Source organism: Phycodurus eques, chromosome 2 (assembly GCF_024500275.1).
Source record: "Phycodurus eques isolate BA_2022a chromosome 2, UOR_Pequ_1.1, whole genome shotgun sequence".
Lineage (NCBI taxonomy): Eukaryota > Metazoa > Chordata > Actinopteri > Syngnathiformes > Syngnathidae > Phycodurus > Phycodurus eques.
This window is the reverse complement of record NC_084526.1, coordinates 25,115,471-25,133,137: the sequence shown is the minus strand read 5'-3', so window position 1 is coordinate 25,133,137 and position 17,667 is coordinate 25,115,471. Positions and strand designations below refer to the sequence as shown.

General features: G+C 43.3%; 1 protein-coding gene across 1 annotated transcript in view; it reads right to left on the bottom strand.

The window, feature by feature from the left end:
• Nucleotides 1-17,667, bottom strand: part of lrp4 (low density lipoprotein receptor-related protein 4) — a 122,963-nt gene that overhangs the window by 20,719 nt on the left and 84,577 nt on the right. Inside the window, 10 exon segments of the mRNA XM_061670097.1 lie at nt 37-193; nt 454-684; nt 1,063-1,188; nt 4,539-4,673; nt 5,203-5,328; nt 8,787-8,912; nt 9,035-9,154; nt 12,577-12,705; nt 13,711-13,827; nt 13,915-14,028. Coding sequence (XP_061526081.1) covers nt 37-193; nt 454-684; nt 1,063-1,188; nt 4,539-4,673; nt 5,203-5,328; nt 8,787-8,912; nt 9,035-9,154; nt 12,577-12,705; nt 13,711-13,827; nt 13,915-14,028 — 1,381 coding nt within the window.

Genomic DNA, 17,667 nt, shown 5'->3' with positions numbered 1-17,667 from the left:
TGCTATGAATCAGTGTCTGTGTGTTTGAGCTCCTACCCTTCTATAGGGTGCAGCGCAATGGCCCGGGGCTTTTCCATGTTCTGCCACAGCAGCACCTTGCGATGAGTCCCATCCAGGTTGGCCACCTCAATGCGGGATGTCCCAGAGTCTGTCCAGTACAATTTGTCATGGATCCAATCAATGGCCAGCCCACCTGTTTGAGAGAAAAAATTTCTGTTTGAATATATAATGCAACCTTGGTTTTCATGATTAATCCGTTCCTAAAGGTCGATAAAAAAGAACCTTTTTAGGGAACTAGTATGATAACTGCATTTAGGTTGTCAGATCTGAAACAAGAACGACAGGAACCATTGCAAAACAGTGGGTTCTCATAAAGTGACAATGAACATATTTGATAAATGATTATGTTGACTCATGTATCTGCGGCAGCATCTTATTGGTGACTGTGCCCACCTGGGCTCTCCAGGCCAGTGGAGACAACCTCTTCCACATTGGACCCATTGAGGTTGGCCTTCATGATACGGTCCAACGTCACATCTGACCAGAAAACCAGCTCTTGGCTGTGATGGAAGTCAAGAGCGATGGCGTTCTCAAGGTTGTTGAGCAGCAGTGTGTACTCAGAGCGGTGTGGCAGAACCTGACGGATATCAATTCTATTGGCAAACAAAAGAACCGGCTCTGGACCTGTCAAAATCAAAAACACAAAAATTAGGACAGAAAGATGGATGGGAATGGAATGATTTTGGAAAGTAAAAATGGAAAGAAACATTGAACATTTTTTTCCACTTAGGTGGAAGTTTCATTGCATCTGACAGTCAGTCAGGATTTGGGTTTAACTTGGATTTTGCAACAGATTGATGGGCTGATGTACCAGCACTCAACCCTCACAACATCTAAATCTAGTCCAGACTTCAGAATACATCCAGGGACTTAGGAGCCAGCAAATGGATACAGTTAGTAAAATATAACCAATATGCAACCAGGTTTTTAACTTGTGGTCAAACCTTGTCAATTCTCTGCAGTATCATGTCAAAGTTGAAAGACAGTACACTGGATCTTTACCCAGCGCCTTGCAGCTGCGCTTGTCGGGCCGCAGCTCATAGCCATGAACACACCAGCACTGGAAGCCCCCCTCTAAGTTGGTGCAGCCCTGACTGCAGTAGCCTTCTTCAGCACACTCGTCCACATCTGGAACACACCACAGAGGCGAAAGAAAAAGGGGGATGGGACAGTGAGACGTCATGTTAAAGCTTCTCGAGGGTTCAAAAACCATTCAAGGGTCATGCTAAAGAATGCTGAGGTGGTCAAAGACAGATTTTTATTAAATGTGATTTACATTCTCCATCCATCCATTTTCTACCCCTTATCCGAGGTCGGGTCACGGGGGCAGTAGCTTTAGCAGGGATGCCCAGACTTCCCCCTGCCCAGCCACTTAATCCAGCTCTTCCGGGGGGATCCAGAGGTGTTACCAGGCCAGCCGAAGGACGTAGTTTCTCCAGCGTGTCCTGGGTCTTCCCCGGGGTCTCCTCCCGGTGGGACGTGCCCGGAACACCTCACCTGGGAGGCGTCCGGGAGGAATCCGAATCAGATGCCCCAGCCACCTCATCTGGCTCCTCTCGATGTGGAGGAGCAGCGGCTCTACTCCGAGATCCTCCCGGATGACCGAGCTTCTCACCCTATCTCTAAGGGACACCCTGCGGAGGAAACTCATTTCGGCCGCTTGTATCCAGGATGTTGTTCTTTCGGTCACGACCCACAGCTCGTGACCATAGGTGAGGGTAGGAAGGTAGATCAACTAGTAAATCGAGAGCTTCGCCTTTCGGCTGAGCTCCTTCTTTACCACAACGGATCGAGACAAAGTCCGCATCACTGCAGATGCTGCACCGATCCGCCTGTCGATCTCCCGTTCCATTCTTCCCTCACTCGTGAACAAGACCCCAAGATACTTGAACTCCTCCACTTGGAGCAGTATCTCATCCCCGACCTGGAGAGGGCACGAAACCCTGTTCCGACTGAGGAACTTCTCATCCCAGCCGCTTCACACTCAGCTGCGAATTACTCCAGTGAGAGTTGGAGGTCACGGCTTGATGAAGCCAACAGAACCACATCATCTGCAAAATGCAGAGATGCAATACCGGTCCACCAAACCGGACCCCCTCTACGCTTCGGCTGCGCCTTGAAATTCTGTCCATAAAAGGTATGAACAGAATCGGTGACAAAGGGCAGCCTTGGCGGAGTCCAACCATCACCGGAAGGTTACTACGAAGCCACGCTGTTGTAACATGCAGAATGTGGCTTGCCGTTGTCTTGCTGAAATAAGCAGGGGCGTCCATGAAAAAGACGTTGCTTGGATGGCAGCATATGTTTCTCCAAAACCTGTATGTACCCCCCGGGAGCACCCCCAGTTACTATGACTGCCAGGTCCCTGACTGGCAGTCTTTGGCCCTACCCCGTATATAGGTGCCCCAGAGTGGTGTGGTGCATTAAAATCTGGAGTGGCCCGTGAGGATGGGGCGAGGACAGGACTGCTGGGCACTGCTGCCCCGGCGAACTGTGTTAACCAACAATGGTTTTCTTAAGTGTTTCCTGAGCCCACGTGGCAATATCCTTTACACAATGATGCCGGTTTTTAATGCAGTACGGCCTGAGGGATCGAAGGTAACGGGCAATCAAAATTGGTTTTCAGCCTTGTGGCTTACATGTGCAGAGATTTTTCCAGACTCTCTGAATCTTTTGATGCGATTACAGACCGTAGATGATGAAATCCCTAAATTCCTTGCAGTTGTACATTGAGAAACGTCCTTGTACTGTTGAATTATTTGCTCACGCAATTGTTCACAAAGTCGTGAATGTCACTCCATCCTTGCTTGTGAACAACTGAGCCTTTTGGGGAAGTTTCTCATCTGTTTCCAATTAACCTGTTCACCTGGTGTTTTTGGAGAATTCCTCAACTCTCCCAGTCTTTAGTTGCCCCTGTCCCAGCTTTTTGTAACGTGTTGCAGGCATCAAATTCAAAATGAGAGAATATAAAAACGTTCACCATTGTGAAAATTACATTTCGGGTCTTTGTAGTGTGTACAATTGAATGAATATACGTTGAAAAATATTTGGAAATCATTGTAATTTGTTTTTATTTACATTTTACACAATTTACCAACTTCATTGGAATTCGGGTTTGTATTTGGTCTTATTATATTTTGCAGATATACGTCTTATTATATTTTGCAAGATATACATCTTGTGGATGTCCAGTGAGTATATTTCAGGAGCCCAATTCACATCTTATGACCAAACACCTTGTGAAAAAGAGTGAGAAAGAGCTATTTTACAGGAAGAAAGCATGAATGAGGAACCAAACTTGTTATTTACTTCTCATTTTCCATTTTGTTCCTAGGCTTTTTTTTTCTCTCTTTTTAAAAATCATTAAAGTGAATTCCGATTGCAATGACATGTTTGGTATATATGATCTCTTTCGACTTAAGTAGCATAACAATAAGATACAACTTTTCATAATCATTTCCAGGTTTATATATTTTTACAAATCGTAATTTAGCAGTAGCCACAGTAGGAGCCCCTGGCAGCGATGAAGACTGGTCAGCCATTTCAGAGTGTGATCAGGGAAATGAGGAGAGAGAGGAAGAAACAAGCAATGAGGATGAAGATGACGGGTGTGAAGAAACTCGAGTTTTTTCAGTAATTTTCAGTGGTGTATTTGTAGCTACTGCTAAAGTGGGCTGATCAAGGTACGTGGCCAGCGCCTCCTGTGTTTTGCGTTTTTTTGCTCGGTTTTCGCTTGTCACACGCGGCCGTTTAGGCTCCTTGTGAAGAAAGAATAAAAAGAAAGAATCTGGTCTGAAATGATGAGAACACAGCCGCAGATCTTTCGGCAGCTCAACTCTTCTGACCGCATTTCCTCAACTTTCTCTCTTTGGGAAAGCTATGAATGCTCACCTCCTTTTTTGCATTCCGTCATGATTGGAAATTGCATCCAAAAGTGACACAGTATGGCATTTTTAACTCTTTTCGCTGACGATAAAAGTTGTTCGCAAGTGCTAGCTTAGGTCCGCAGAGAGCAGCAACGTAACAATTTTACAACAGCCATTCTACGTCATCATTCCCAGAATGCTTTGCGCACGCTAAAACACGGTGGAGACAGTGTATCAAATTTTGGTCTAAAAGTAGATTTGTTCTTAATTTATAGGACTAAATAAAAAATATATACCACTGTATTTCAGTAGTTGAGGTCAGTAGTTGTAAAATTAAATGTATTTGTCATTTCAATCGAGCTCACTGTAACTATGGATGTGACTATCAGTTTGAGTTACATATGTTATTTGTCATAAGTTATTTTTATCTCATAGTTAAACCTAATCTCACCTAATCTCTAACCTAACACCTAATCTCTCAGGTTTCAGGAATGTGTAATGATACACAATGTAACTAAACAACTGACCAATCATTGGTGTGTGATAGATGTCACATGCATACACACATGCACGCACGCAAACGCACGCACACACGCACACACACACAAATACCCTGGCATGATCTGCCGTCATCCATCAGTCGGTATCCAGTGTGACAGGTGCACTGGACCAGTCCTCGGACCATCTGACACTTCTGGGAGCAACCGCCGTTATTCTGGTTGCAGTTGCCATCACTGGAGCGTGGACCTAGATTGAAACAGTAAAGGATCACAAACACTTGAGACTGATTCAGTATGCTCAGTGTATACAAACATCCCAACAGCCATATGTTGGGGCATGAGTATTTGTGTTCTTTTTTGCTATCCCCAGTTGTTGAGGATGGTACTTCTTTGTACTCATGCTATGATACCATTGTTGAACTTATTAATTCATATAACATGGAGTCCTCCTGACTGATACTCATTTAGGCAAACATGGCTCTTGTTGATTTTCTTAAATGTTCTGTCAAACCCTCAGTTGAACTTTCACAAAAAAGTATTTACACAGATAAATCTTTTACACTGTTAATACTGACAGGCCTTCCCCCATTTTCCGAGTTTCAGCCTACCAAAATGCCCAAAAATAATTATTAAGTATTAAGTATTATTCCAAGGTTGTCAAGAGTAGTTAAAGATTCACATGACAGAGCGAGCGAGAGATAGAGATAGATGATTGTTTATAGAATTAAGCTAATAATAGTGTAAAACGTTTCTGCCTGTGACAAATGTCAACTCACGGCATTCATGGTGGGGAAGTTCATCAGTCCCGTCTTCACAATCGTTAACCTCATTGCACACCTTCCTCTGACCAATGCAGCGTCCATTCCTACATCGGAACTGGTCTGGAGCACAAGGTGATGTCTCTGCGGGGACACCAACAGTCACCCCATTTAGTTTTGTATTGACATAACGAGTAACTGAATACAGCGAGACTTCTCAGTTGTTATATATGTTTCTAGTGGGATGAGACATTTTGTCTCTGTGCTTGTTGCGGTCTCTTATTCTTCAATTTGCAGGAAGCAGTGGGGGAAGAATAAATGTTATCTGGCAAACAAGGTTAAACTTAAAGACTGGACATTCTCCTGCATGATTCACTTTTTCCAAACATCCCCAGCCTCACTGATAATTATCCTCAGTATCCTCAAGAAGAACACTTTGAAAAATAAAGGCTTGCATTGGCTTAGATTAGTGCATAAATTAACTACACTGTAAAAAATTGCTGTAAAAAATACAGTCAAATTCTAACAGTAACATACTGTTTTCCATTAAAACCGTATTATACACTAAAAATGATGCATTCTGGGATACATTTGTGGTATCTTACATTTTTTCATTAAATACAGTAATATACCATAAATAGTATTGCATTCTGGGTTGGAGAATCAACAGGGGAGACAGCATGTAAATACTGTACACTACCGTTATTTCATGGACACATGCAGGCTGGGAGTCTAGGTCACATCTCACATGCGAAGTCGTCATCCATCCGAATCCACTCCATTGTGGTGAAATCAGACAAGTGACAATATGTTTTATTTGTCGGGTACTGTTTCATTACTTGCATACTTTTATTTTACTATCACTAAGTCTGAGTAAACAGTCCCATGCCCCTGGACTCTGTAAGTAGTGACCACATGTGGTTTACAGAGCTACGTACAACAGGGGAACTTTGCAGGAACTTCCCTAGCTACTCTGGTAGCTTGAGTTCCCCGTGTCCCAAACGACAAAACTACCCGGGTACGTAAGGTTCCCCCTGGATTATTTTGTTCCTCCTAGCAGGTAGGGTCTTCCCAGAGCTACCAGGTAAGTCTTTGAGGGGACGGGCTGTGCTGATGAACGTTGATTGGTTGACAGACCTCTGTAGGAGTTTACTTTTTCATTCACAGAGCCGCCATTATGTCACGTTACGCAAGGCTCTAAATAAGAGGATTAAAATACATTCGGCCAGGCGACGAGCCCCAGCGTCGGACTAGGTGGCGAAGTTCGCCGCCGGGAGGTCTGCCGAGGCCACGGGCTCAGTAGCGAGATTCGCTGGCACCCCGGTCAACCGCTGACAGACTCGGTCCCACTAAGGAACAGAGCTCCAAGCCTAAGCGGGCTTGTGCGTCTCCGTCGGCCGGGCCAGAGGGGACGAACACTGGCGTGAGGCTGGCCGGTGGGGACGCTCTCATGGGCCAAGCCAGTCAGTCGCGGGGGAATAATAAAAATAAAAATAAAACCGTCTGTTCACACTATTTGCAATGTAAAGTCTACAGATAACAAATACTCCACACTGCTGTATTTAAAAACTGACAAAGAGCTGTTCAAGATGTATTTTTTTAATTTATGCATTGAACCTTACCCAGGTAAGGTATTTGAAATGCCAAGGTGGCTGCAGACAGCAGAGTAAAACAAAGCAAAATAGAAGCAAACACATATACAAACTGAACAATGTCGTATAGTGAGTTAAACATTACATTACCATAGCATACGATGAATAAAAGGACCATAAAAAGCACGTGGGCGGATATTCTCTAAAGCTGGAGATCTTGCATGAACATGACGAAAAATGCAATTGCCTGAATGCCAAGACATTAGAAAGACTTGTCTTTTTTAATAAATAAATATATAAATACATGCATGTATGTAATGTAATGTATGTATTCTTTGAATTCATACAGCATGACAGCACTTTTTGTTTTACAAAATAGGCATATTTTAACAATAATGAATTACACTATCCATCCATTTTCTGAACCACTTATCCTCACTAGGGTCGCAGGTGTGCTGGCGCCTAGCTCAGCTGACTTCGGGCGGGAGGCAGGGTACACCCCAAACTGGTTGCCAGCCAATCACAGGGCACAAATAGACAAACCAACCATTCTCAATCACATTCACACCTACAGAGAATTTAGAGTCTTCAATTAACCTACCACGCATGTTTTTAGAATGTGGGAGGAAACCGGAGTACCTGGAGAAAACCCACACAGGCACGGTGAGGACATGCAAACTCCACACAGGGGGGCCAGATTTGAACCTGGGTCCACAGAACTGTGAGGCAGATGTGCTAACCAGTCGGTCACAGTGCCCCAGAAATTAATTAGAGTAATACAATTAGAGAAAACCATAAGATACTGCCAAGTACAAATCTATAGTGAAGTGTGAAATCACAGTAAAATGCTGGCAACATTGCTCCCAGTATTCAACTGTAAAGAAAGAAAATACAGTAATATACTGTAATTCAATGAATTCAGCCATTATAGTAACATACTGTAAAGTTGAAAACATTAGCGGAGCTGTAAAAAAAAACAGCAAAAAGCTTGCAACACAGCTGCCAGTATATTACTGTTACTTTACAGTGAACCGTACTTCAACTTTTCCACAAATTGTCTCCCAAATTAAACTCAACGCCGAGTTAATTACTACATAGAATCACCATTAGTGGCTAACAGATTTAGATCTATTAAAGTATACATAAAGACTCAGAGACATAATGAATTGGTATATTTAATTAAATGCAGATTGATTGATAGATACTACAGGTACTACATCAGGGACTACATAGTGAATGAGTGCGTGACTGTTGCCTCATATTAACAATGTTCTTTAAATTAACTCCCTGCTTGTGTGGGTTTTCCTGTGGTACTCCTGCTGTCTCTCACAGTCCAAAAACAGTATATGTTTGTGCAGACTAAAGTCAGACATTAGCAAAAGTACAAAAATCACGTTTTAGTTTTGTTTTTTTCCTCCTAAATTGCTCCCTGGAAGAAAAACAATATTGGTCTTGAAAGCTGTTAAATGCCCTGCGATCTTCACTAGCAAGTCACAACCTGTGAGTGTGCTACAAAACAGGTAGTGCTCTGTGGGCTGAAATGGCACAGTGAGTGCAGGGAGAGACAGGCTATAGCACAAGCAGCTAATCACCTACAAGAAGGAGAAGCTACAGTTGAGTGATAATTCATCACTCAAGACATGCCTGACATAAACACTATCATAAAAGAAAGTATTTAAAAAAAAAAAAAAAACAACCAAAACATTGATTTGGTGTCCTAGTTCTGAATGTCAGTGCAGTAAAAACAAACAGAATAAAATTGTCCATCTATCTTCCTAAGATGAGCATGATCATTTCTAGTCCAAGGTACAGAATAGTTTATTTTATTTGTGCATGTCTGTCAAGTGTTTCCTTCAACTAATAGTGAGATTATAAACCAAATGTTTAAAAAGTGACACTCAGGCTCACTTGAAAACAAGATTTGATTTTGTTGAGAGCTCCACTGTTGCCATGACTACAACTTAAATTTGTACTATATTTAGCTTCTGAAAAGACAAAACAAAGACTCACCAGTTTTCTCACAACCCTCTTCGTCACTGCGGTCTGAACAGTCATCTTCACCATCGCATCTCCATGACAACCGGACGCAGCGTCCAGTTCCACACCGAAATTGGTCAGCTGTACACATGGATGTGGCTGCAGAATAATTCAAATAACAGGTAAGCATCACTAGAAACCACAGAAATACTGCAAATACACAACCCAGCCCAAAGCAAAAGCATGCATGTTTAATAAAACTGACAAAAGTGGTTACTCACTGCAATTAATCTCATCGGACTGATCGTCACAGTCAAACTCGCCGTCACACCTCCAGCCTGCATTGATGCACATCCCGCTGCTGCACATGAACTCAACAGACCTGCATGGCTGGTGGGATGCTGCACACAAATATCCACACATATTGCCATTCAAATCATGACAAACCACAATGACATCAGATACGAGTCACACACCCCTCCTTGAGCCGTCACCTTATCATGGTGGAGGGGTATGTGTGTCCCAATGATCCTAGGAGCTAAGTTGTCTGGGGCTTTATGCCCGTGGCAGGGTCATGACAAACAGGTCCTAGGCTGAGGGACCAGACAAACCACGGCTCCAAGAGCCCTTATGATGACGACAAAAAATGGACTCAGGTTTCCCTTGCCCGAACGCGGGTCACCGGGGCCCCCCCTCTGGAGCCAGGCCTGGAGGTGGGGCTCGAAGGCGAGCGCCTGGTGGCCTGCACTTATGGGCCAGGCACAGCCCGAAAGGGTAATGTGGGTCCCCCTTCCCATGGGCTCACCACCTGTGGGAGGGGCCATAGGGGTCGGGTGCAGTGCAAGCAGGGCGGTGGCCGAAGGCTGGGACCTTGGCGATCTGATTCCCGGCTACAGAAGCTGGCTCTAGGGACATGGAATGTCACCTCTCTGGCAGGGAAGGAGCCCGAGCTGGTGTGTGAGGTCGAGAAGTTCCGACTAGATATAGTCCACCACCAAACAGCAGTTCAGAGTACCCACCCTTTTTGGAGTCCTTGGAGGGGGTGCTGGAGAGCACTCCCACTGGGGACTCCATCGTTCTGCTGGGGGACTTCAATGCTCATGTGGGCAATGACAGTGAGACCTGGAAGGGGTGTGATTGGGAGGAACGGCCCCCCCAATCAGAACCCGAGCGGTGTTCTGTTATTGGATTCCTGCGCTCTTCACGGCTTGTCCATTACGAATACCATGTTCAAGCATAAGGGTGTCCACACGTGCACTTGGCACCAGGACATCCCAGGTCCCAGTTCGATGATCGACTTTGGGGTCGTGTCATTGGACTTACGGCCGCATGTCTTGGGCACTCGGGTGAAGAGAGGGGCGGAGCTGTCAACTGATCACCACCTGGTTCCTACCCTCACTTATGGTCACGAGCTGTGGGTCGTGACCGAAAGAACAAGATTGCGGACACAAGCGGCCGAAATGAGTTTCCTCCGCAGGGTGTCCGTGCTCTCCCTTAGAGATAGATAGGGTGAGAAGGTCAGTCATCCGGGAGGATCTCAGAGTAGAGCCGCTGCTCCTCCACATCGAGGTGGCTGGGGCATCTGATTCGGATGCCTCCCGGACGCCTCCCTGGTGAGGTGTTCAGGGCATGTTCCACTGGGAGGAAACCCCGGGGACAACCCAGGACACGCTGGAGAGACTACATCATTCGGCTGGCCTGGGAACGCCTCGGGATCCCCCCGGAAGAGCTGGATGAAGTGGCTGGCGAGAGGGAAGTCTGGGCGTCCCTGCTAAAGCTACTGCCCCCACGACCCGACCTCGGATGAGCGGTAGAAAATGGATGGATGGATGGACGAGTCACACATAATTTTGTCTATACACTACATGGACTGGTATTAGTATCAAACTACATGGTCAACAAAATCGTACTGAAAATGGAAATACTTTCATGCCCACCCAAACAAGTTTGGACCCCCCCCCCCCTCCAAGTTTGATACCCAGCGCCACAGCACCCTCTTCCCCTTACCCCTTCTTTGCACGCTACTGTCTACAGCTAGCTGTCTTAGTTTTACAGATCATATATCACTACTTGCAATTAAAGATTGAAGAGATGCTCTCCAACTGGCAGCAGATGAGGGTGGAGGGGGAAGGACAGATTAAAGCTGAATCAAACACAAGCTTCCTAAATCATGTGTGTGCATTTCTCTGACATATTTTCTCCTGACAGCACACGTCTATACCCCTTGAAGAGTGGGCCACAGATAAAGAAAATGACAAGGCAGGGAGAGAAGGCAAAAGAAGAATAGAGACATGATCGGTGCTGCAGGCTTATCAGATGGCTGAGAGAAGACAGATGATCAAAACGGCAGGTGGTTTTCCAAAAGAGTGAGATTTCGAGGCAACAAGCGTGTGTGTGAGATGCAGTTATTTTCATACACATGCTCATGTACACGATTCATCCTGCTTCATGCCCTTTTCTGTATCCCCTCTCACAAAGACAACAATGGACTTTCATGTACTTTGCAATGTAGCCAAACGCAACTATTAGTAAGGCATGTGTATCTGGGTGTTTTCTCGTGTTTGTGTGTGTGTGTTTACATGAGAAGTGGCAAGAGGGAGAGAGGGAGAGACAGTTTTTCCCAAACAAAGCACCCTTCATGTGTTGGGAGACGCAATACCATGGAATGCTCTGCGAGGATGTCTGATGCCTCAGAGGAATGCCTCGTGTGTGTGTGTGTGTGTGTGTGTGCGTGCGTGCGTGCGTGCGTGCACGCGCGCGTGCGTCATAAACTCTTCACGCTGCAGACTTTTTTTCTCACTGCTGAGTGAAATGGTTAAGTGCATTAAAAACTGATTCACATTGTATGTGTTTGAGTAAAAAAGTAGAGCAGACAGCTGCCAGTTAAAAACTTGGGACATGCAAGGAATGGAGGAACAGAGAAAACCGCTCAGGGTGCTATGACCTTTGTGATGCTCATATGATGACAGGAAATCATGAAGTAATGCTTATCACAGTGTAGATAAAAACATCAAAGGAACAACAGTGAACGTATGTGTGTGTGTGTGTGAGAGAGAGAGAGAGAGAGAGAGAGAGAGAGAGAGAGAGAGAGAGAGAGAGAGTCATTATGTCAATGAATAAGTGAAACATCCATCCATCCATTCTCTGAGCCGCTACTCCTCACAAGGGTCGCGGGAGTGCTGGAGCCTATCCCAGCTATCATCGGCAGGAGGCGGGGTACACCCTGAACTGGTTGCCAGCCAATCGCAGGGCACATAGAAACAAACAACCATACGCACTCACATTCACACCTACGGGCAATTTAGAGTCTTCAATTAACCTACCATGCATGTTTTTGGGATGTGGGAGGAAACCGGAGTGCCTGGAGAAAACCCACGCAGGCACGCGGAGAACATGCAAACTACACACAGGCGGGGCTGGGAATTGAACCCCGGTCCTCAGAACTGTGAGGCAGACGCTCTAATCACGACCACACAATCCCTGTGTGTGTCTGTGCATGTGCACGCACATGCAACACTTTCCAGTTCTGTTGAGCAGTGGCCAGCGGTTGTTGCTGAATGTTGTTGTGTGTTGAGATCATTTGCATTATGACTAAAAAAAAAAAAAGACCTCTTAAATAGCTTGACTATAGATAGTATGGCAATTGTTGATTGAGCATAACAATGTGTACTTGGGATCTGTAAGAGGCGTTTTTCATGACCAAAAAAAAAAATTTTCTTAGGTTCCAATGTCTATACTTAAATATCTGATGAATGTAGTTGATTAATAAAGAGGCCTTGATGATGTTTAAAATGTGTTTGTGTGTCAATGACAGAGATCTTACAGCAATCTGACTCATCCGACCAGTCTCCACAGTCGTCGTCTCCATCACAGTGGTAGATGTCCAGGATGCAGCGGCCATATGCGCACTGGAATTCCTCGACGCTGCAGGTGGCTTCCATCACATCTGAGGCTGCACGCACACACATGCACACACACACACACACACACACACACACACACGGTAAACAGATGACGATAAGTATGGCGCAGCAGTTGACTGTCTGAAGTACTTTGAAGTTCTGTTCGAGATTAAATGAAGGAAAAGATGATTGACGATCATACGCACAAGCGTTTAAGCATTTGTACAAAAGTTATTTGGAAACTTCTATTTTAAAATAATAAAAATAGACTACTAATGGAGAGAAGCATTCACACTAATTGCTATTGTGTAGAATATGTTCTCATTTTCTTTCATGCATAACAGCATAATAGCATTCAACTGAAACACAATGGGTGAATTATTACTTCTGCTTAACAGTTAAATATGGCAATGACCAAGCATCAATGTTAAATATGGCAATGACCAAGCATCAATCAAAACACTCTGATGCCATCCCATTTGTTATTCATTATATGCTGTGATGCCATACATGCATTCTGTTTGAACTCCTGCTGACTTCGGGCGAAGGCGGAGACCACCCTGAACTGGTCGCCAGTCAGTCGCAGGGGACATATAGACACAAACAACCATTTGCAATCACATTCACACAGTCACTGAGTGAGACCTGAACCCACGCTGCCTGCACCAAGTCAGGCAAATGTACCACTACACCATCAGTGACATACTGTGATGCATTGAGCTGCATTGTAGCACTCACAATGGCTCTCAGTATCCACATTCAACTTCTGAGGAAAGTGCCATTTATCATGATGTTTCAGTTACTTTAAGAATGATGTGGTGTAATCACTATATGTTTCTGTCTATAATCTAGATGTCTATTGACCTTACTTGAATTTTCTGTCAAGGTCATCTCACCTTGATAAACAGCTTTGTAGTTTGTTTATACGGTTGCCAAATTTGAAGTACTATACAGTAACTGAAAACTAAATAATTAGCCTTTACCTACTCTCTTCTTGACAGGTTGCACGAAAGGAACACGTCACTCTTTTGATCATCTTGGGCACACATACTTACGGCAGTTTTCCTCATCAGATCCGTCCTTGCAGTCAGTGTCTCCATCACAGTACCAGTGCTCAGCAATGCAGCTGCCGTCTGTACAGCGGAACTCCTTGTCTGAACATTTACGCATGTCTGGTTGGACACAAACCAGAAGTATTAGACCACTTGAATAAATAAACCCATATATTCCCACATGCTGTTTGCCGTGTGTGTACCCACCACACTGTTCATCGCTGTTGTCCCCGCAGTCGTTGTCTCCATCACAGTGCCAGAGGCTGCGGATACAGTAGCCGTTTTGGCACTGAAACTCATCTTCCTCACATTCTCGAGGAGCTGGAGAAAGATATATCCACAGGAGATAAAGCGGACAAAGAATGCCAGTACAACAGCTACATCTACAAAAGTAGATATCGTACATGATATGTAATGTGTGGCTGAAAATGTTCTATTTTCAAATCGACAAAGGTGAAAGTAGGGCTCTGGTCAACAAGAAGGTTACGTCATCAATGATGACACATGAAGGTGATGTCCTCAATGGTGACTATGATGCGCTCTGATCAGTGCCTCGACCCTAGCACTATTCCCAGGATTAACCGCTGAAGATGGTCTGCCGATCCTTTCCTTGCCACTGATGTCACTCAAAGCAGGCTCTTGTTATTCACCTATTGCAGCTTCCAGTTATTAAGCCCTCCACATTTTGCAACCTCGTGCATCGCGCAACGTCAACTTGGATGCTCCCATCTGTTTTTTTCAGGTAACATTTTAACAGAGTTTGTACTATATATTTTGATTAGAGAAGCAGTTGGCTCTATTGGAGAACACACTTTGCTATTATCTAGTGTGTGTTACAGTGGCTTGCCTTGCCTTAACTTCCCACCAAGGAAAAAATAAAAACCTAACAGGAATAACAGAGTTAAACAAATACATTCACGCACATTACAGGGCAAATTCTAGAGTCCATCGAATCAAGTTTAGAGCCCCGCTGACATTCGATGAAATTTATTGCTGAGATAATTCATTAAAAAAAAAAAAAAAAAAAAAAAAAAAAAATCAATAAACTGAATAAAATCCCATTTGATTTATATGCAAACCCAGTTGAAATTTACAGCTGCCCCTGCTAAGTCTCACAGCTTGATTTATGCCTTAATTAAGAACCCTGGCTGCGATATAAAAGGAAGTGCTATTTCACAAGACAGTTAACCTTGAGACTGGAAATACAAGACAGTCAGTAAGTCAGTTAGTCATCCATGGCCTCTGCCTACATGAGGTATTTAGAGAGACTCAAGTAAACCTTTGGCACCATGACATTGACATTGTTTCTGTTTTCGAACCTTTTCACTCAGCCAAACTCTTCCAATTTGCTTTATAATTAATCACACCCCAATTGATTAAAATAGTGAATGGATTATCAAAAACACAGTATATAGTAACTGCCCTGAATCGATGGCAAATCCCATCTTCACTAGCCTGGGGCAAAGTAAACACATTAGGCAAGTGAAACCAATGACGGATTGCCCAAGGCAGGTGGCAATCTATAATTTATCATTGTTGTGTGTGTATGTGTGTTTGTGTGGTAGACCACTGAGACAAACAGATAAAGGGAGACAGAAACACAGAGCGATTGCAAGAGCAGAGATTTCAGTTTGATGTTTGAGCTCGTTCAAGGCATGTTGCTGTTTCTAAGTTTGAGTCAACTGGGAACATGAGTGTCATGATACAGACCAGTCCTGGAATGAGTGCATCTGAATCATAGATCATAGAGCTATGATATGCTGGATAGTTCTGTATGCCCTGTGGAGGTTGCATAATTCTTCGAATCCACCATTCAGTTTAACTGATTCAGTGGATATGTGAGTGCCTTGCACAGTGCATCAGTAACAAGAACAGATGTATAAAACTGTATAAAACAGAGACGTGTCTCCGTGAGACGACTTAACTTGCGGAATGACTTGGATAATGATCTGAAAAATTTGTGGTCCCTAACTGAATACAGAAATCAGGTATTTAAAAAATAAATACATAAATAAATAAATAAAATGATAATGGAGCAGTTGGCTATGTAAGCTTGACATTTGTGACTTTGTTACATGGACCCATTATTATTAAATACCCAGAGTATATTCTATATGAATAGCTTCCGCTTTCATTACTATTATCTAAGTCAAATCTGTACTCAGAATTAAGGGAAGGACGCGATACGTTTAGTTATCGAAGGACATTAATCATCATTAGTCAGTAGTCATTAGTATCGAAGGACACAATCTACTGCTGCCTGATATTTTTTTGTTTGTTTTCATTTTGTTTTGTGTTGAATTGTTAGTATATGTTCAATAAAGTTCTAATCACTCAGCACTCAATATTTAGTCCTGTCTCTGTACACACGTCATACACAAGGCCTGAATTAAGCGGTCTCGCATCGCTATTTGCGAGTCAGAATTCGTATTTTGTGCCTCATAAACAGATGGTAGTAAGTCACATATGTGGAAGTCACTCGCAAATCTCAAGTCATAACGAACTCTCGAGCAAGTCCCAAGTCACTGCGGGGGGGGGGAATAAATAAATAAATTCAACCAATTTGCCACTAAATTTCAAGCAAGACGAGTTAAGTCATTACTTGGTTTAAGCAAGTCGCAAGTCAAGTCATACACTCTTGCTACAGTCGCAACATATATTAGGAGTGGTAATAAAATATTTTTTCACAAATCATTACACTAAAAAATGTATTCACACCTAATACAAGTTAAATTAACAACAACTGACATTATTGTTTGAATTGATTGAACTGAATTGTTTTAAAGTTGTATTTTAAACTCCATTTAACTTAATTTTATTTCTGAACAAACTATGCTGCGTACTTTGTGACGACAGCCTTGTAAGCTCCTGTGGTTCTTAACACCTTTGAGAAAAAGCCAAGACTATTCTGTTGGTCAAATATAATAAGTTGTGGCTAATGGAGCATGAAAGAGAAAATACATGACATAAAAATGTTGCAATCCTTCAAAAAACAGTAAGGTGGACAAAAACTGCATTCCTCCTGTGTCTACTTTAAATCACTCAGTCGGGTTTGTTAATTTATTTAGAAACACTGACAATTGGCAATTGTCATAAGATTAAAGGTTATGTTTTATATGCTGTGGTCTCAATTTTAAGAACATAGTGCAGACAGCTTTATCACAGAGCTGACACAGCAGATGACATTTTATTTGTGACACTTCACCCCCCCCCACACAGAGGGAAATAGGCCATTTACGATTCACGTAAATGGCCTATTTTGAGTTCAAAATGGCGATTTGCATGTATGTTGTTATAGTGTGTTCAGCCGTCACACGCGGCGTCTTGGTTTATCATAAAAGCCATATTTGGCAACCAATTCAGTGCAGCCACTGCCGCCATTCATGTTTACATAGCAGCTGGTGAGTGTTCGAGGTGCGTTCAGGGACACTGCGTACATGGGAGTGAATATCTTCTCTTGTATATCAGTATATAATTGTAAAAATGTATTACTAGAAAAAATATTTGTATCAGAATGCTTTAGTTAAAACACTGGACAATCACGCTGTCATAAAATGGAATTCATTTTGTTTTGTAATATGAGGATAGATCAGATCAAATATTTGGTTAATATAGTCAGCCAGAGCTGCAAAGAATGCCAAGTTATCAGTGTATTTTCACCATCATTCCTGTCATACTGTGTGTGTTTTTGTTTGCACATTAAGGACATTCCTCATTTTCGTAATGCAATAGCCCGCCAACAACATATTGAGGGGAAATTAAGGAACTATGGAACAAGTTCATTTTTGGAACGGTGAACTGAACTTTTTTTTTTTTTTTAGCTAATTCGTGTAAAAAATAACTTTCCCAACACTGACATTACTTGCATACAGGGTGCTTAAATGTTTTGCTCAATATAGTCAATGTGTGACATATGGCCTCTGATCTGTAAGTGGCTACACTTTGAGTCATGTTGGTGAA